This window comes from Lichtheimia ornata (assembly GCF_029851405.1).
Source record: "Lichtheimia ornata isolate CBS 291.66 chromosome Unknown scaffold00047, whole genome shotgun sequence".
Taxonomy (NCBI): domain Eukaryota; kingdom Fungi; phylum Mucoromycota; class Mucoromycetes; order Mucorales; family Lichtheimiaceae; genus Lichtheimia; species Lichtheimia ornata.
This window is the reverse complement of record NW_026695367.1, coordinates 224,945-244,556: the sequence shown is the minus strand read 5'-3', so window position 1 is coordinate 244,556 and position 19,612 is coordinate 224,945. Positions and strand designations below refer to the sequence as shown.

Sequence of the window (19,612 nt, the reverse complement as noted above, 5' to 3'; positions counted from 1 at the left end):
GTATTACATACTTATTACGCAGTTGTATACAGTATAAATGGGGAATTGTGATAAAAGATCATCACCCTCTAAATCTTGCCTTGAAGCAACTCGGAGATGGCGGCCTTGCCGTAGAGTCGGAAAGTGTGGTAGAATGAAACAAAGTCAACGGTGGAAAAGATTGTGTCAAACATGCCAAAAGGAAGCATCAATGGAATCCATCCACGAGCGTATTCCAAAGCCCAAGCGTGTTCAGGGATCTTGTATTGTTGGCAGTTACCACGGGCCAAATGATGCATCTCACCAGGCTTATACACCTATACGTAGTATATACATATGAATACCTTGTTCGCCTTTTCCTTCAACCTCTTCCTTTTTCTTTTTACTTACCTCACGCTTAAGTTCACCAGCAGCATATGCCCATTGTTCACCTTCCAAGATGATAAAGTAATCGTCGGCAAGGAAACGACCGGTATGACCCTCAGTGCCAACAGGGGTGCCAAAGATGATGACATACTCGGTAATGGAGGCGTGCAAAATCCACATGGAGCCCATAGCACCACCGGCATTGTTGAATACCCATTCTTCCTTGATTTGAATATGACCAGGATACTCACGCTCCAAATCGGCAGCAATGTTGGTGATCATGGCATGGCTGTCATTTTGATATTTCTCAATGTTGCGTTGGGCGACCTTGTGAAGCACGTGCTGGTCAAACACATAGAACCGTTCCTTGACTTGGTCAAAGCCGACAAACACGGCAGCGAGCAAAGTAAAGACGAATAAAAGACGAAGGAGCTTGGACGTGCTGCAACAGCTGCTCTTTTCAGATGAGTCCTTGATGGTCATTGTCGTTCCTGAACGAAAAGGAAAAAAGAGAAAAAAGGAAGAACCAACAATCTCAGCACAACCCAACTTTTTTTTCATGTCACACAAATGTCAACCCCAAACTCCTTCAACCTCATCACATGATATTTGCTCCACTACTTGTACTTCTTGTCCACATGGCATTTAATCATTAAAGCTATCATTGATGTTCATATCTTTGGACTCAATGAGCATTGTTTATCAACCAACGGATTATGTGAGTGCCTTTTGTATGTATCCACGATGGTTGTCATTCGCAACAAGGCATGGGTTGTTGTGTGTAACAAAGACAACAGCATTAGAGAAGGGTAGTCTTCATTAATACGACATGATGAATACGTGTGTGCAAAGTGGTCTTTGTTTACGGTTGACGGTATCGATCATAGTGGTAAGAATGGATGCACAGGCATTGGTTTGGGTGTAACAACAAAGATGACGGCGAGATGTAGGAGGTGGACAATGAATGCATTGATGATGATAGCTCCTTGTGCAATAGAACAAGCCATGTATCAAATACTACTACAATGGGTCACACTTAAGAATGAAATAATCTTTAATAGGCTCATAGTGAACGATGATGATGATGGCAGGTTGCTATGAGAGAAATCCAATGTGCGGGGAACGACGAGAACGACAACGACAACGAGATGGGCTGGGTTGCGAGTATAATCTCTCTCTCTGAGATCACTTGACGGCAGCGTGTCGTATCCTTCTCTTTACTTGGTGCTTCTCGAATACTATGGACCACACACATACACACGATCACACGCACGATCACGACCACCCCATGCACGACCATAACCATGATGCCGTGGATCCTGCTGAAGCTGAACGTATTCATTTACGCAACGTCTTGACCGCCTTCACTTACTACAAATCCCATGCGCTGAAACGAAACCATCGCCGTCGACACGACTTCCTCGCTCTTCCAGAACACCACAAACGACTTATTCCTGACGTGATGGATAAGATAAACCAAGTGGACCGGTGTATCGAGCAAAACATGATCATGCTTCGGGATATAGTCAAATGCGCTGGCATGTTTATGGGTATCGATCCACGTGCTCTGGTCGCTGAAGGATGTCGTGATAAGGTAACTCTCTTCATTCCTCGCTTGACAATCATCGTATTCATGGATCTCTCTATCCATCCAGGGCAACAATCCACCTGTAACTCCTATGGACATGGACAAGGTGCGAAGCACATTAAAGCAATTTGTACGCGATTGGGCTGAAGAGGTAAAAAGTGAAACATCCTGCTATCATTCAATGCTCCACTCTAACCTCTCTCTCTCTCTCTCTCTTTTATAGGGAAAAGCTGAACGTGATGCCACTTATCGTCCTATCTTGGAAGAGCTCAATTCGATCTACAAAGATCTCAAGGTTGAAGAACGGTATGTACAAGTTGATAAGGGTTAGGATTGTGATTGTTGATTTCTACTATACAACAGAGGTCATATTCGAGTCTTGGTGCCTGGTGCAGGATTGGGTCGATTGGCTTATGATATTGCTCGACAAGGTATGTAACGATCTCTATTTTGGATCTCAGTTTGATCTCATGTGCCCTTTTCATGCCGTTCACAGGTTTTAGCTGTCAAGGTAAGTTGTACCAAGAATACATCATGTGACATGAATTATTAATCTCCATGCAATGATAGGAAACGAGTTTTCATTCTTTATGGTAAAGAAAGATGGAAGGAAAAGGTAAAAAGTGAGAGGCTAATGGTAGTTTTATCTGGAATAGCTCGTGGCATCCAATTTCGTGTTGAATCGAATGAGCAAGGCTGGGGAATACGAGATTTATCCATTCGTGCATTCCTTTTCCAACATCCGCTTGTCGTCACAACAACTTGCACCTGTGCGTGTCCCAGATATTGTGCCATCCAATTTACCATCCACGGTTGACTTTTCAATGGCTGCAGGTGAATTCGTGGAAGTATATGGTGATGATGAGAGCAACCATGGTAGGTGTTTTTCAGCACTTTATGGCATGAGATTCTGATGGAGATACTTATGCAACAGGTGCATGGGATGTGGTGGTGACTTGCTTCTTTATTGATACGGCAACCAACATCTTGTCCTACATTGAGACTATCCACAAGATCCTCAAGGAGGGAGGTACCTGGATCAACATTGGTATGTGCTTTATGATGGAAATAGTAATCGAGCAAAGAGAAACTAATGTAATCATGTATAGGACCTCTCTTGTACCATTTTGAAGACGCACCCAACGAGTCATCGATTGAATTGAGTTTGGAGGAAGTCAAGCGGGTATCGAAGGATATTGGATTCCAATTTACGGTTAGTGGATGTGAAATTTTATATTGATTGTTCAAGCTGGGGACTTACTTTTCGTGATGTATAGAACGAGAAGATGATCAACACCACCTATACATCGAATCCAGATGGCATGTTGAAGTATGTATACGAGTGTGCATTCTGGACAGCAAACAAGGTATCATCATCATCATCATCATCAGCATTATCATCATCATCATCTACATCGTTATCGCAGCAGCAGCAGCAGCAGCAGTAATAGTAGTGGTAGTGGTAGCAAGTAGCAGTAGTAGAGCGAATAAAAGAGCCAATCTCCGCAAGCCAAGTTCATCGTGCGCGTATCTCCTTTTACTTCATCAACCCTCCATCTCGTCAACCATGTCATTACAGGCAACCGCGTTTGCCTACCTCTTTCCAGGCAGCCCCATGGTGAACTCATTGCTGGCCACAGCTTACATTTCCATCTTCCCCAATCTACTATTGTACTTTGTCCCTCCTGATATCAATACAGGCGCGTTGAACGTCTTGGTCAGTTTTGCTGTTGGTAAGGAGATCCTCTATCTATCACCCATATGAACTCGCGTGCAGGGATCAATTAACATGTGATGGTATGTATGATGATAGGTGGATTATTGGGAGATGTCTTTTTGCACTTGTTGCCACATGCATTCCTCGGTGAACACGTTGAGAGCGGATCCATGGTGCAGGTCAATGAGCAAAAGAATGTCCTTATCGGCATGGGTATCTTTGGTGGATTGTTCTTCTTTTTCGTCATGGACAAGTTGATGCGTGTCTTTAATGGTGGTAGCGGTCATGACCATCATCATCATCACCACCAAGAACAGAACGACCATGATCATGCAACAACATCTGCTGTGAAGGATTCAAAAGACAACAATCTTCGACAACGTAATGGTGGAAAGCAAAAAGAGAATGAAAAGGAGGAAGAGGAGGAACACAAGCATAACAACAATGATGGTGGTATCAAGCTTAGTGCCTATTTGAACTTGCTTGCCGATTTTACACACAACATGACGGATGGTCTTGCCATGGCAGCTTCCTTCTATGCATCCCCCAGCGTCGGTGCCACTACCGCTGTAGCTGTATTTTTCCACGAGATCCCTCATGAAGTGGGTGATTATGCCATCTTGATCCAGTCAGGTTTCACCAAGCAACGAGCCATGATGGCGCAATTCACAACAGCTGTTGGCGCTTTTCTTGGTACTATTATCGGCATCGTCATTGAGCAAATGTCTCGGTCGTCATCATCCGAAAAGGCAGCACATGATGCATTGCATGATGCTGGTATCATGGCAACCGGTTTACAATGGAGCGATTTGGTGATTCCTTTCACTGCTGGTGGATTCATGTACATTGCTACGGTGGGTGTCATTCCTGAACTACTCGAAGTGACCGGCAAGATTCAAAAAGATCGTCGTCAAGCATTATATGAATTTGGAGCCATGTTGGTGGGATTAGCTTTGATGGCTGTCATTGCATGGAACGAGGGAGCCGCATAAAAGTGGGGGTGGTCTATAGTTAGAACTTGAGATAAGCATTATCATCAATAGACTACACTACTACATTTGACAACAAAATCATTGGCGCTGCTGTTTATTCCGCCTCTCTTATTTTTCCTTTATCACTCTTGCTTTCTTTGCTATATCACTATGACTACAGCCAACGGTCCCACAGCTTTTGCAGACGATGGAAGCGCCGTCATTAGTCGTACAGTCGATGTCCAAAGCGTCAAACACAGCAATCTCGAGTCATTGTACGAGATCGATCGCACGGTGGATGCCATCCTCAAAGGCAACTACCAAAGGATCACGCTCCAATTCCCAGACGAGTTGCTTGCCGATGCTGCTTCAGTGGCCACCGAATTAGAGAAGCGAACGGGACAACATATCTATGTGCTTGCAGATACTTCCTATGGCAGTTGTTGTGTGGATGAAGTTGCTGCTGAACATGTCAACGCTGATTTGATTATTCACTATGGACGATCCTGCCTTAGCCCGTATGTATACAAATAAAAAAAAAAGCATTGATTGAATGGGTAGAATGGGTCTACTTACACACGCACTTGCATAGTACATCACATCTTCCCGTTTTATACGTATTTGGCCAGCAATCCCTTGATCAAGACCATTGCATCCATGAATTTGAACAGCTATTCCCGGATCCTTCCATACCAGTGATTGTTATGTGCGACGTGGAATATTCTTATGCAGTTGGTAAGTAACATCTCTGGTAGTAGCGTGATCATGCATGATGATTGATCCCTTGAAAAGAATCATTGGTGAAAAGGCTATCGAACAAGTATACCAACATTATTCCTACGAGCATCCAAACCGAATCCAAGCTGCAGGCTGTGCTGGGGAATGACAACAACAAGGAGGAGCAAGAGGCATCATCATCACCCACTACAACAACAAAGGGCGGACGTTATTATGAGCTCCCCGAGGATATTGCAATTGAAGACTGCTCCATCTTTTTCATCGGTGCAGAAAGTCTTACTTTGACCAACATCATGATGATCCACAACAAATGCCCGGTATGTGTGTATTGAAGAATGTGGAGGGGAGAAAAAGGAGAAAAGGAGATAGACAATGGTTGACATGTTGTTTATGTTTTGCGTCGTGTATAGGTGTATACATACAACCCCAAGACACGAGAAGCACGGAGGGAAACAGTGCAGGTGAACCGATTATTGATGAAACGGTAAGGGTTCTTGGAGAGATACCTAAGGGGTGGAAAAAAGGGGAAGGAGAGAGAGACAAAGTAAGCGTATACTGATTGATGTGTGTGTGTATGTGAGGATAGTTATTCATTAGTGCAAAAAGCAAAGGATGCCGAGACATTTGGAATCGTTGTCGGCACACTAGGTGTAGGTACGTAAAAGAGGGTGATGCAAGGATAAGCGAGGGAAAAAAAGGTGAACGAGTGCGCGCGCAATTGGGGTGAGGGGGTTGGATGATATGGTTGCTTGCTCCTAGTCGGGGAATGACTAATGAATGGACATGATGCTGCTCCTTTGTATAGGATCGTACATGGATATCATTGATCACGTCAAAAAGGTGATCCGTGCCTCTGGTCGAAAATCATATACGATGGTGATGGGCAAGCTGAACGTTGCCAAAATGGCCAACTTTATGGAGGTGGATTGCTATGTTCTTGTTGCATGTCCTGAAAATAGTTTGATTGATTCAAAGGTAACATCCCTCACTCTCTCTCTCTTTGTCTCTATTATTTTGGGTGCATTATTCTATGGGTGTTCCTTTTTTGCCCTTTTCTTCCTATGTTTTTGTTCCCTTTCCGCTTGTTCTTCTTTTTGTGGACCAAGGAGCTATTTACTCACCGTGACATTTGACTTTGCTTGTGTATGTGTGTATGTGTGTGTGCAGGAGTTTTACCGCCCAATTGTCACCCCTTTCGAGCTGGAACTTGCAGTTGTCAGGTACATGAAAATGATTTCTTTTCTCCTATGTATCGCTCCTTTTAGTGCTCATATTATTTTGTATGTGTGGACGAAAACGTGCATAGATCCAAGGAGTGGACAGGCGACTATATTACTGATTTCTCCAAGCTTCTACCGAATGTGCGTACGGATGGCTTCTCGTATCAAGATGAGGCAAGTATGAAACACGTGCAATCATCAAGATGGAAACATTGTGGGCTAACCTACCCTATTCCTCATCAGGAACAAGATGATGTTTCAAGCGATGAAGAACCACACTTTTCCCTTGTGACGGGCCGCTATGTGTCATCTACAAAGACACGCGTCAAAAACAATGTTGATGGTAAACTCATGCTCATATATATATATAGATAGATGATTTATTACTTGGGCTAACATGTGTCAATAGAACAAGCATTGACCAGCAGCTTAACTGATTTGACGATCCGCAACAACAGCAATACGATCAGCCGGCTGCTTGACAGCACAGCAGGTAAATGGGAGAGGAATGATGATGGAGGATGGTCATATCGTACATATGAACAAGGCATACTGAATGAGGAATCTCTTAAGGGGAATACTTGAAGAATCGTTCATTCAGGGGTTTGGAACAAAACTTGGGGCAAACAGAAGTAAGCACCATTCAAGAAGGCCGATCCGGTATTGCTAGAGGATATCAGGGTGAAAAGGATTTGTAAAAACTTGTTGAATATAGCTATCTTGGCAAAGTTTACGCAAGTTTTATGATGGTGTGCATGTATGTGTATGTATGTGTGTGGGTGTACCGATATTATTGTCTGTGGCGCAGGGATGGTCAGTGTGGTGTCTTGAATAGGTGAAATGAACTCAAGCCACGCGGTTTTCCCAAATGCATGCACGCATCTCTTGTCATGCCCGCGTCTTCCCCCAAGAAAAAGAGCACAAGAATCCTTACCATCCCTTTCCCTTTGCTCCTTGCTCATCCCTTTGCACTATCTTAGTACACAGCTCCCCAATACCAAGATATGACTTAATACAGTTAAAGACAAGAAGAAAAAGGAATTAAGAAAATCGGGGGACGGCCTTGGAGCTATTAAAGGAAAGAGGCACAGCGTGAAAAGAAAGGGGGAGGGATTAGTGAATGAGCGAGAGAGCATGACATGATCCACAAAGTGGGTGCCATGATGATGAAATGAGGAGTGCTTTGCATGAGACAAGCCGGATATTGACGTGGAATGAGGAAAGCGATGTGACGATTGTGTTAGGTTATGATGAGCGAAAAGAGCAAAAGGTGAGATAGGGGATCGGCATGAGCAATATGCAGGGACCAGATCACAGGATCTGGCAAGCACGAACTGTTGCTAAACGTGCGCTCGTGCGGGTGGATGAACAATGCATCAACACAGAGCACCACCACCACCACCACCACCACCTCTGACATGACCCTGTGCTCCAAGGGGAAATTCACTCACACTGATCTTCCACCCACCCCGTTATTAAGCTCGTTTATTTATCCATATCAAGTGGATGTTTCTCGTGCATTGACCCACTGTTAAGCTACCATCTATCCCTGGGGCTTTGATATCGTCGTTCTGTTACTACTGCGAAAGGCATTACGGTATCCATGGCAACATGTAGTATAGCAACCCCATCTTTGTGTGTGGGTATGAAATGTATAAAGAAACTTTGACATTGCATGTATTTCATGTGCCTCGCATGGTGGGGGATATGAATGGGGGAAAGAAGCAACGCACAAGGAAAAGCAAAGCATGGTTGCATCGCATACGAGTGTTGTGTGTAGGTGTGTGTGCGTTGTTTGCGTTGTCAGACGCTTGGTCCACTTATGCACGCTTCAGCAACACCGCGTGGTAATGTTGGATTGAGCGTTAGGTTATGTGGGATAACCCGCGTCCTTGCCTCCTAACAGGGACATTGCAAATGAAAAAGAGGAAGAATATTGCGTTTCATTCCTCTTGGCCAGTGTGTGCTTTGATACTGTTCTCAGACTCTTTAGAGACGAGAAAACCAAAAGAGAGAGAGAGAGCAAAAGAGAGAGAGAGAGAGCAAAACCCCTTCCCCTTTTTTCTCTGGAATTTCGCTCCTTTTCCCTTGATGGCCCTAATCTCTCTTACTCTTTCTATTCCTATCTCGGATTATCAGCAGCAGCACTTTTCCAGGGTATATAAACCGGCTGCATGATCCGCGTTTGAAATCAATCTGCATCCACTTCATCCACTCTCACATTACAAACACTCATACACAAACACATTTATACATACATTCAAACATGCAATCGTATACCACTACTACTACTGCTGCTGCTGCCACTGCTGCTCCTTCATTTTATACACCTGCGGAGCTGCTCGAATCTTTCCCTCCATTTCCACCTCAGGGTGATTTTCGTCCCACCTTTTATAATCCATTTGAAATCAAGCATCGTAGACGCACTTCTCGCGCTCAGCTCAAGGTGTTGGAAAAATCGTTCGCTGAAAACGCAAAACCCAATGCAGCCGTACGTCGTATGCTCGCTCAAAAACTTGACATGACACCTCGAGGTGTTCAAATTTGGTTCCAAAACCGAAGAGCAAAGGCAAAGCTTCAACGACGTAAAGCTGCTGCTTCCCAACAACAACAAGATTCATCCGCTTCATCATCTACCACTCAACACAATGCAAGCAACAACAACAACAACAGCACAGCAACCATCACATCACCTGCCGAGCAACAACAACAGCAACAAGCAAGTTCTTTTAATGATGCCTCGCACCATAACAACAATACCAACATGGAACAATCGGTATTATTCTCTCAATTCTCTGCCAACATTGGTCCAGCATGCATGGAATATGAAGGCAAGCCTGCTTTTGCCACAAGCATTCCACCTAATGCCACCGTTGCCGATAAGAGTGCGACTCACTATTGGCCAACAACATCCTCTTCATGGCCAAGCAACACTGAAAGTGCTCAATCGGTGGCACTTGCAGCAGCAGCAGCTGCTGTCAATGCAAGCACACCTTATGACCCAAGCTGGTTTGTGCACCCTCTTCAAGATGACATGACGATGGCTGCTGCTCGCCGAAACTCGTGCCCTGTTCCTAATATGTACGATCCTTACTTTGAAGTTGATCAGGTAAAGTAATCATCTATCCTATAAAAATATTACATGCTAACATGTCGAACATCGCTATATAGTGCAAAGACCGCCGAGTATCAGAGACCGATATTAATTCATACAACATGATGCCCAATGCTTGCTGGAGCGATCCTTCAGTCATCCCTGTTGACTTTTGCACCATGGATATCAGCTTTGATTATGGCAACCCTGCCATGGCACCTTCAACATGCTCAGGATCCTCAACATCCAACTCAGTGACTGATTCACCAGCTTCGCTTGGCTGCTTCGATTGTCTATCATCAGAAACCTTTTTGCCACCCGCTTTCCACGACACGGCCTAATTCAATTTCGTACAACTGCACATGCAACACTATACCTTCATTCATTCCCCCCAACAACAGCTTTTGCACATAGTTCACCAATATCCACAAACGCACACACATCATATATACACACTCACACCACGCACGTATACAAACACCCGCCCCCCTAAAAGCATGCGCATCAAAAATGCTTCATTTTTCTTTCTATACACATACACACACACACACGCACGCTCACCCACAAACACCACCTCATCAGTATACACGAATACCTTACATACCCACCATTTCTCACCCTAAATTTCCCCTTCTTCTTTGTTCCCCTTGCCTCCCCTCCTCATGGTTCTTTTCAGTTCTTGCTTTTCATTTGTTTTTTCCTTTGCTACGCTAATTTAATCCTCACGTCATTCACACACACTCTATGCCCACACGAACACAACTTTTTACCCTTGTTATGAAAGATTGGACAGGTATTACAACAACATCCCTTTGGTAATTATGACCATCCCACACCACGCTCTACATTATTAGTACATTACATACATTCATACATCCCTCATCATCACCAACAATAAATCATCAATAATTTTTGCACGATGTTAACAAACATATATATTATCATGATGCATGTGTTTCTTGCTTCCCATTCTCGAGCTCCAAGCTATGTTCCATCATCCCCCATTGACCCCTAGAATAGTACAAGGGCTTGCTCTTGCCGCTAGCAACATCTCCATTGATTAGAATGTGCCGAATGGATGATCCTGGCGTGTCATACATGGCATCCAACAACAACTTCTCCTATAGTAGACAAAGTTCATTAGCATCATCATCATCAACACCAGCCTCATTGCATCAACCACCTCCATCCTCTTTCCCCTAAAACAAATAAACCCTGCTCATCCCCCATTTCCTAATAATACACCTTCCGGGTCTTTGGAGGAGGTCATTGCGCGCAATGTCGTCAAAGTGTATACACCCATCCAAACTTACCATGATTCTACGAAGACCCCTGGCACCAGTCTTTTTTTGTACAGCTTGCCGAGCAATCAATCCAAGAGCTTGTTCAGTGAACCTTATCTCTGCCTAAAAGGAGATGAATGAATGTATGGATGGATGAGCAAGCTTTCGTGTTTGAAGAGAAAGAGAAAGAGAGAGTTGTACATACCTTGTAAAGATTGAACAACTCTTCATATTGTTTGACCAATGCATTTTTGGGTTCCGTCAATACACGAACAAGGTCCTTTTCAGTGAGCTGATTGACATTGACAAGCACGGGTAGACGACCAACAAACTCGGGGATCATGCCATATTTCATAACGTCGTGCGGTTCAACTTGATCTAGGGCAGACTGTTGTATATCATTCTAACGACAGGAGAGAAAAAAAGTGGGTGTGTGAGTGATATCCATTCTGATGTATGAACCCCGAATACATGTTTATTACCGATGAAGGAAGGCTGCTGCCAATACGTCGCACAATGTGATCTTCCAAACCAACAAATGCACCACTTAGGATAAACAAGATGTTGCTTGTGTCGATCGTGAATACATCTCCTGGATGTGGTGGTTGTTGCTGTTGTTGATAATGCACGCCACCACTGGTACCACCACCACTGCCACTGCCACTTGCTGCAGGAGCGCCACCCCCCTCCACGGGTGATCCCAATGGATTAGGTATCACTTGATGGCCCATGTAAGTTCCACCGGTGGTCGTCATGGGTCGACTATGTTGGCTTGGACCACCACCACTGCCACCACTGCCACCTCCTTTGTAAGTAACCTTGACCTGAGTTCCCTCCAACATTCGTAAAAGAGCTTGCTGTACACCTTCGCCGCCAATATCTCGAGAATTGGATCCATGATCACTTCGTTTGGCAATCTTGTCAATCTCGTCAATAAAGACAATCCCCCTTTCAGCTTTATCCACATCATAATCGCATGCCTATACATATACATAATGCATCATCATGGGGGATCAATACAACAATGATGATGATATTGGGGGGTGGTGTTGATGGTAAATTACCTGCAATAGACGTTCAATAACGGATTCAACATCCTCCCCCACATAACCAGCTTGAGTAAAAGATGTGGCGTCTGACATGGAGAAAGGCACCTGCAGGACACTTGCTAGTGTCTTGGCGAGGAGTGTCTTGCCTGTTTGTGTGGTGAATGAAAAAAACATACAACATTGGATCGTCAGCCTGCAGCATTCATGTCAATGACAACCTCCCCTCCCCTCCCTCCCTCCCTCCTCACTCCTCATACCTGATCCAGTAGGTCCAATAAGCAACACATTGCTCTTTTCCAACAAGGTCTTTTGTTCTCCCATCGCTTGTAATTCATCCGATCTCCAAAATGAAGTGCGATAATATCGATCTTGCTCCTTTTGTGTATCCACTTCTTCTTCATTGATGTGATGGTGACACAAGTGCTCTGATGATGATTCGTTCACCTCGTTGCTGGTACTACTGCTGCTGCTGCTGCTTGTACCCCGTTCCAAGTTGGCTTGCACTCGGGTATAATGATTGAATACGGCTACGGAAAGCACTCGTTTCGCCTGATCTTGTCCAACAACATAGTCATCGAGCACCTTGGTGATCTACAACATCACGACTTGTATTCAGCTCATGTTGCTTTTGGTTCCCATGTTCACTTACGAGACGTGGATTCAACGCATTCACCGAAAGACAACGCTTGTTGATGAACCTTGATGCGACTTGTCGACGACTGAATCGTATGGCAACAAACATGATATGACTGACGTAAATCGAGCGAGAGAAAGAGAGCGGATACTGCTTGCGTCTAAGGGACAAGGAGATGATGATGGCGTTTTTATGCGAGCGGTCGGATTAAAGCTATTGATCCCAAGCGACAAATGATGTCTTGCACACGTAGAAATGACTCACGGACAATCACATTTGATATTGGATACATGAATAAATGGAATTATCTTTATAACTGAATTTGACAAAATGATATGCTAAATGCCCTAATCTTCCTCCTCAGCAGGTTGTTCTTCTTCATCATCATCCTCCATTTCTTCTTCTTCCTTCTTCTTCTCTTCTTCTTCTTGTTTTGCTTTCTCGGCTTGTATTCTTATACGTTCTTCAGCTGCGTGTTGAATTGAGATTTGCCATTCTTTAACATCCTGGTGTGAAGGGCCTGGTGTGCTAACGATGGCATGGTAACGCTCAGCACCGGTAGCACCATGCAAGGCTTCACTGTAACTAGCACGACGCATAGACGCAATACTTGCATCAGCATCTTTTTCGGATCCCACCGTGTATTTGAAGGTCTCAGTCTTCCCAGGCATGTCAATTTGCAATGATGCCGTTTCACCTTTATTGGACTTGAGGAAGCGTTGGCAATCAATGCCAGCGCTGCGTGGCAACCGTTGACATTGTTGTACTGTCAGGGCTCGATCACCATATGTGACAGGGCTCAGTCGATAAAATTGATGTGCTGCTAAACCAACCAAGAGCATGAACAAGAGTACACGATATCGTCTTGCCCATCGCATAGTAACAGCTTCAATCACAATCGATACAAAGCCTGCACTGAGCAAGGTGTTGGGAAGGATGTCACCAGGATGCATGGAAAACGTCGGCATAAATCGTAACGTAAACACTTGCAAAACCGTTGCCATGGATAAAAACCCAATGGATTGATGGAACAACTCACGGGTAGCAATTGGATCATAGCCTAATAGAACATGTCAATCATCTTATAAAAGTATACTTTCTTTGTAATTTACCTGCCCATGCAGCTCCTGTGTTAGCCCATAACTTGACTTGCAACCAATTGACTTGTCGTTTCTTGAGCAATGTGTCAACGACCCAAAAGATAGCACATCCAAGAATGGAAAATAGGGTCAACATGCGTCCCAAGGGATTAAGCGTAATGTAAACAGCTTTCCCGGAAACTTGATCCCAAAGACGAGCACCAAGTTTACCAGTGAACCATATACCAAGCCTAGGTTTTTGGAGTTGGTGTTGAAAGTGCTGATACAATGGGTCAGCAGGCTTCTTGGATGCCAATTGGTCTTGAATTGTTGAAGGATAAGACAACATGAGCGAGTGAACTTCCATGATCTTTTCCATAGTTGTCATTTTGGGATAGCTGATGGATTCTTTGTCTTCCACTATATACCAAATCATTAGTCACACATCGTTTATAACCTTTTCTTTGGATACTTGCATTGTTCATGGTATGCACTTTCAATGACAAATGTGCTGACTTCCTTTTTTGCTGGGGCAAAACAAGATACTTCCTGTTGTGGAGGCATGCCATCTTCATTCTCTGGAAGACTCACTTTGTGACTCATCAAATGACATCCTCGTACATGCAAAAGGCGAAAACGTGTGTTGATAGCTTGAATAGGTGTCTTGTCCTTGCCTCGGTGGATGTCATCATCAAAGATAATTTGCGCCCACCAATAATCATGCGGATCGGTAATATAAGGATCACCATATGCACTAGGGTGCATCATTGTTTAGCTGCCACACTCGTCATATCTACTCAGGTCCATTCATACTTACGTTACTTCCGATTGTTCTTTCTTGTTGGTCACTGGAGGGCGATGATCATGTGAATGCAGTTTGCGAGAGGTTGCATAGTGCTCAAGCATGACTTGATCATTGTTGCGTACGTATTCAAGTGGCTGGGTATCATTCCATCGCTTGCCAGCTCGGTGGATAATCCAAATATTGTTGAGATCAAAATGAGGATACATGGTTACTTCTTGCTCTATAAGGTGTGGCACATGTCAGCTACGTTTATGGCATCCAAATACTATGACAACGTACGTGTGCTTCCCTCTTTGTATCGCCTGAGATGTGAATGAAGATATCCACCATTGCTACCAAGGTGTCTCAAAACAATGCTAGAGCCATAAGCAATATCTATGCGATAAAGTTAAGTATATACGATGAGCAAAAAATAGGGGTACTTACCTTTTTGAACGGGTTCATGGTGGTTGCCTTCAAGCGAATAACGCAATGGGCTGCTTACAGCAAGATCATGATCACCTGCTTTAGGGATTAAACCCATATGGACATGGAAAATGGCATAATAAATCATCATTGGAAGAGCTGCAGTAGCCAAAAAGCGTGCTGTGAATTGGCGCCCAACGTACCACTATAGCCAATGGGTTAATGTTCGCTCGTGAATCATCCCCAATACAATAAATGATACTTGCCAGCGAGAAACGTTTCTCACCCAGTATTCTCCAGAGGTACATGAACGATGATATCCACGTGATGATAAATGTAAACACGCCTTGCCATTTGGTGCTATATTCATACATCAGTGATCATGTCTATTGTATTTTTTGTTGCCTCCTCACCTGATACAGGTACCGATACCCACACCTGTGGCCAACAATGAAGTCCATGGGATGGCAAAGGGCTCTCTGCATACCTCCTTGTTAACTCCGCTCTTGGTACGTGCATTATTTAAACCTACCTTTCTTGTTTTTTCATTTGCACCACCCATGCGAGGATAGTCAAGCCTGTGAAAAGACAAAGTGGACCTTCGGTTGAGATGTACCTTGATTGCGTTACAAGACCATTCTCTATAATACATAGCAAATAAATACCCATATTCATCTTTATATTGTTGCTCTTACCAAAGATAACCAATCCAGCTGCCATGCTAGCAGCTAAGCTTCCATGGCCTAATGCACGCACAATAAGATACGTAGCTGGGACCAAAAGCGATCCTAGCATAGCTGAAAATACACGAAGATCCTCAATAGGAAACGCATCCAAAATTCTATACCATCCAACGTCAGGCACATAATACAATCAAAGTGACCGTTTACTTACTGGCCAGAATAATACACGGTTTGATCACCCTTGTATCCAAGATGGTGTGCCAAATACGTATACATCATTCCTGCAAGTGGTGGGAATGCGCCAACAAAGAATTTTCCTTGCAGGTACCAATTGACTTGTGAGCACAGCTCAAGCTCTTGATTTCTTTTTTTTGAACGCGATAAGCATGGGTGCATGATATAAAACAAGAGACTTACAGTATACCACTTGGAGAAATGGTACCCATGACGCGATAGTACATGGATGTGAGTGTGAGAAATGCGACATAAGTATGCTCTCGCAATAGCATGCTTGTGAATCGAGAACGAGAGGATGCATTGTATCGTTGTGCTTTACCATCAAATTGCATTGATGGCCCTGCCGACGTAGGTGACGAAGACGGTGTAGATGACGCCTTCATGATTTACCACAGGAAAACAGAATCAGCGGCAATTGAGAAAGAAAGAAAGAAAGAAACAATGGAAAGATCCGGTAGATTGAAGAAATGATGAATGATTCAAGGTAAGCTTAATACACCAAACGCTGTCATGGATGCATAACCACTCTAATCATGCCATAATAGGAAATACACCTGTCAAAAGGGCAGGGCAGGTATGATTTTAATTTCGTCTAAATATACGCACACACTGCACTAGACACAAACTATCTATCCATGCATGCCAACATTCATCACAACAAGAGGTAACGCAAAACAACAGCGTGATCCATCGTTCTTTTGGGGTCGAATTACTTCAAAAGAGGAAATTGCAGCTCTTGCTCGTAATCGGTGCGTGAAAGATTTCTCCACCATGGAATCTCCATCGGCAAGTTGTCTGGATGAATATCATTGAAATGTTCCTTGATCAATTTCATCAGTAATTGATGCACAGCCTAGAATCCATATCTTCAATCAGCTATTATCCGTGACAAACAACCCTCTTGTAAGCAAGCCTACATACCCGATTGCCTTTGGCACTCAAATGTAGTCCATCATTGAGATATTCTCCAAAATGAGCCTCGCCCGATTCTTCAACAAGCATAGTCCATAGATCTGCCACGACCACATTGCACTCTTTGGCCACTTCACGTACTGCTGCTGCATATTGTTTAGCCGATTCAAAGGTCCGGTTCAGGGGGCCATCACAATTCTTTTCCCATTGGGCTTCGTCAAGTGGAGGAGGTGTGATAAGAACGAGACGCGTCGTTGGATTGTAATAAGGAGAGTCAGGTGATTTGACCATGGATATCATCTTGCGAAGGTTATCCTTGTATTGCTCAAGTGGAACATGCTGATCGGAAAATGGCAATGCAGCATCATTGGCACCGAAAAAGATGGTCATTAACTGTACTTGGGACGCATGCTGCTTTTGTTGCTCGACAGTCGGTAGCAATTGACGTAGAATAGGAAGAGCCCATTTGGTATTGTATCCTATCCAAATGATACGTGAGAGTCTTCTTGATTGATACCTATATCAACCACCATCACCATGACCACAACAACATACCTGAGAAACCACGATTCATCACATCCATGCGACGTTGATAGCTCTAATCATCACCCAAGAAACACATTAGCTCGCTGCATACATCCATGGTGTCATATGACCTACATGAGCAAGACCAGCACCAAAACCGCTCAACTCTGGATCAAAGCTAAACTACAAGCGCGTATACACACACGCACGTCAATAAAGCCTTGCAAGGAACGTGGATTCGACATTGTACCTGTGTGATGGAATCCTACTTGAGCATTTAGTACCGTTGCAAATTACACGCATGTCGTTCAGTGTAATTACTCCAAACAAAACTATACGATGGTAGGGATGGCTCATTGGCAACGAAGAAGACAGGTACACTGACTGCTGAGAAAAGAGGTTCCGACAAAGAAATGACAACCTATTGCCACCGCCGCTGATATAGCACCATCTTGTCAGCCATGCTTCGATGAATGATGTATCTCTTGATCACACACATTGAAATGCGTCAGCTATAGATGCTATAGTTAAATCATATCTATCATACATGGCTAATAAAAGGATCAACGTCGCCAGCAGCAAGGCCAATCGTTTTGCATACAACATCTATATGACAAACATGTTGACTTGAGCATAAGAATTGGAGAGAATAAAACACCCAACACGTTTACTAACGTGCGTGAAAATTGTTTAGTAAAGAAAGATGACGGTGTCTGCATCATTTCTTTCCGCGGTGTTATACCAACAATGACGCTAACTTTAAAATGATACAACGATAGCCACCACAGTTGATAAGTAAAATACAACGGGGTCTATATGCTAGTAGCAGGATGCTTCTTACGGTATGACTAGCGGCCTAAGGTTGCTCGTTTCGCTCATAAGCTTTGGATTTCTCGTTCATTGGCTTGGCACTACTATGAGGTAATGCTTATGTACGCAAACGCATACCAATCTCGAAGTATTCATCTTTGAATGATCCTGCAACCCTTCGCCACCCATATTTACAAATCATGGGATATGACTGTCTTTATGTTTTTACTATGCTGTAAGCGTGATGCTATATGAAGGGTGGTCTTTGTTCATTTTGAATTAGCTTGAACCTGATAGAGCAAAAGATGCTCAGGGACGTGTTTGTGTAACTCAGCTGTTTTGCATGACTGGAAGGATTGAAGGATGATACCGATACACGATTGATAACAGTCCATAAGCTGTGAGCTAGCAGCAATTTTCTCACAATCGGCACCGTTGTCCTTTCTATAACATGTGAACAATGCCCCTGCTCCAGACATTCATTTCCATCCTTCAACTTTCTTGATCCGAGAGGATTTGATTGAAAAACGCTCAAACACAGAAGTATCGCCCAATATGAGAAAAACCATTTTGCAAAGTTATTTGTAAACTGCCAGCTAATAGCCCATTCCTCCCAATCACCTTTGTTTCCCAATCCAATGCATGTGAACGATTGTCTTGCTCCAGCCCAGCATGCCCATCATTTAACTTTCATGATTCGAGCTAACCTGGTAGTAAGGCAATGGCTGTTGTTGGATCATCATTATCATGTAAAGTGTAAAATGGCACACAACCTTTTGCTATACGTGAGAATCAATTCTTTTATTTACGTGTACCTATTGTCTATCGTGAGGGTGATGATGACGATGGGTGGATAGCGTGTGTGTGGGGTCATTTAGTGGCCTCAGTGTAATAGCAGTAGGGGATTTAAACTTGGGGAACAGCAGCTCCACGACTTGAGACAACGCTTCTCTTCTTTTTCTCACTCCTCTGCTTTTACTCCATTCACGACCATTGCGATCAAGGTAATGTACTATAAAAGAGTGCTCTTGTTGTTTGTCAGGCATTAACATAGTTCTGAACATGCATTGTCAGGGAGTGAGTGTGTCCAAAGTGCCGAGGAATGAGCGTGGTTGGCGGTTGGTGGTTGCCATGGCGATATTGTTGCTTCCTTTTGCTCGTTGCTATTCCCGCTCTACGCTTGGTGTCAACAGGTACATTCAGAGTCCAATGTTGCAGCGTAGCTTGTTCCATTGACGCGTCAGCTTGTATAGAGGGCAAGTTTGGTCTCAAGACGTGGGCTCGTTTGGCGTTTTGTTTCGGCTCAACACTACTACACCATGGTTTTCGGTTTCCAGTAACCAACAACAACGGGTCTTTGTGTATATGGAAAAGGCAAGTACAATGAAACAAACAATGAAAAGGGTGTTTATTGTGTGTGTGCTAATAATGAATTGAATAGGTTTCTTTGGTCAGGCAATGCAACTTGGGGCATCATCATCATCATCTCTTTGGGTTCGAGTCCCAGCCTGTATCAA

The 19,612-nt window shown here is 43.8% G+C and overlaps 8 protein-coding genes across 8 annotated transcripts; 4 read left to right on the top strand and 4 right to left on the bottom strand.

Moving 5' to 3' along the window:
- Positions 1–68: 68 nt before the first annotated feature.
- Positions 69–828, bottom strand: O0I10_008738 (uncharacterized protein; the record flags this gene model as incomplete). The annotated part of the gene is made up of 2 exons (XM_058488739.1): positions 69–296; positions 370–828. 2 exons carry the CDS (start codon positions 826–828, stop codon positions 69–71), a joined length of 687 nt encoding a protein of 228 aa, XP_058340562.1.
- A 757-nt stretch (positions 829–1,585) lies between these two features.
- Positions 1,586–3,381, top strand: O0I10_008737 (uncharacterized protein; the record flags this gene model as incomplete). Its single annotated transcript, XM_058488738.1, has 10 exons — positions 1,586–1,939; positions 2,001–2,084; positions 2,157–2,239; positions 2,297–2,364; positions 2,430–2,444; positions 2,504–2,526; positions 2,590–2,809; positions 2,868–2,981; positions 3,043–3,146; positions 3,211–3,381. The coding sequence occupies 10 exons, from the start codon at positions 1,586–1,588 to the stop codon at positions 3,379–3,381; spliced, it is 1,236 nt and encodes a 411-aa protein (XP_058340561.1).
- A 119-nt stretch (positions 3,382–3,500) lies between these two features.
- O0I10_008736 (uncharacterized protein) lies at positions 3,501–4,642 on the top strand (the record flags this gene model as incomplete). Its single annotated transcript, XM_058488737.1, has 2 exons — positions 3,501–3,666; positions 3,747–4,642. The coding sequence occupies 2 exons, from the start codon at positions 3,501–3,503 to the stop codon at positions 4,640–4,642; spliced, it is 1,062 nt and encodes a 353-aa protein (XP_058340560.1).
- Positions 4,643–4,792: 150 nt separating this feature from the next.
- O0I10_008735 (diphthamide biosynthesis protein 2) lies at positions 4,793–7,277 on the top strand (the record flags this gene model as incomplete). The annotated part of the gene is made up of 11 exons (XM_058488736.1): positions 4,793–5,139; positions 5,214–5,356; positions 5,414–5,676; positions 5,770–5,843; positions 5,946–6,013; positions 6,165–6,334; positions 6,527–6,579; positions 6,666–6,753; positions 6,823–6,922; positions 6,989–7,072; positions 7,153–7,277. 11 exons carry the CDS (start codon positions 4,793–4,795, stop codon positions 7,275–7,277), a joined length of 1,515 nt encoding a protein of 504 aa, XP_058340559.1.
- A 1,568-nt stretch (positions 7,278–8,845) lies between these two features.
- O0I10_008734 (uncharacterized protein) lies at positions 8,846–10,014 on the top strand (the record flags this gene model as incomplete). Its single annotated transcript, XM_058488735.1, has 2 exons — positions 8,846–9,688; positions 9,751–10,014. 2 exons carry the CDS (start codon positions 8,846–8,848, stop codon positions 10,012–10,014), a joined length of 1,107 nt encoding a protein of 368 aa, XP_058340558.1.
- A 600-nt stretch (positions 10,015–10,614) lies between these two features.
- O0I10_008733 (ATP-dependent Clp protease, ATP-binding subunit ClpX) lies at positions 10,615–12,747 on the bottom strand (the record flags this gene model as incomplete). Its single annotated transcript, XM_058488734.1, has 7 exons — positions 10,615–10,794; positions 10,987–11,079; positions 11,162–11,359; positions 11,439–11,936; positions 12,021–12,151; positions 12,263–12,596; positions 12,655–12,747. 7 exons carry the CDS (start codon positions 12,745–12,747, stop codon positions 10,615–10,617), a joined length of 1,527 nt encoding a protein of 508 aa, XP_058340557.1.
- A 239-nt stretch (positions 12,748–12,986) lies between these two features.
- Positions 12,987–16,231, bottom strand: O0I10_008732 (uncharacterized protein; the record flags this gene model as incomplete). The annotated part of the gene is made up of 13 exons (XM_058488733.1): positions 12,987–13,699; positions 13,752–14,138; positions 14,191–14,245; positions 14,310–14,472; positions 14,536–14,743; positions 14,803–14,898; positions 14,950–15,108; positions 15,215–15,288; positions 15,342–15,407; positions 15,461–15,569; positions 15,624–15,769; positions 15,823–15,975; positions 16,029–16,231. The coding sequence occupies 13 exons, from the start codon at positions 16,229–16,231 to the stop codon at positions 12,987–12,989; spliced, it is 2,532 nt and encodes an 843-aa protein (XP_058340556.1).
- Positions 16,232–16,557: 326 nt separating this feature from the next.
- On the bottom strand, positions 16,558–17,891 carry O0I10_008731 (uncharacterized protein; the record flags this gene model as incomplete). Its single annotated transcript, XM_058488732.1, has 7 exons — positions 16,558–16,701; positions 16,770–17,239; positions 17,316–17,358; positions 17,421–17,468; positions 17,536–17,550; positions 17,607–17,769; positions 17,833–17,891. 7 exons carry the CDS (start codon positions 17,889–17,891, stop codon positions 16,558–16,560), a joined length of 942 nt encoding a protein of 313 aa, XP_058340555.1.
- Between the last annotated feature and the right edge of the window lie 1,721 nt (positions 17,892–19,612).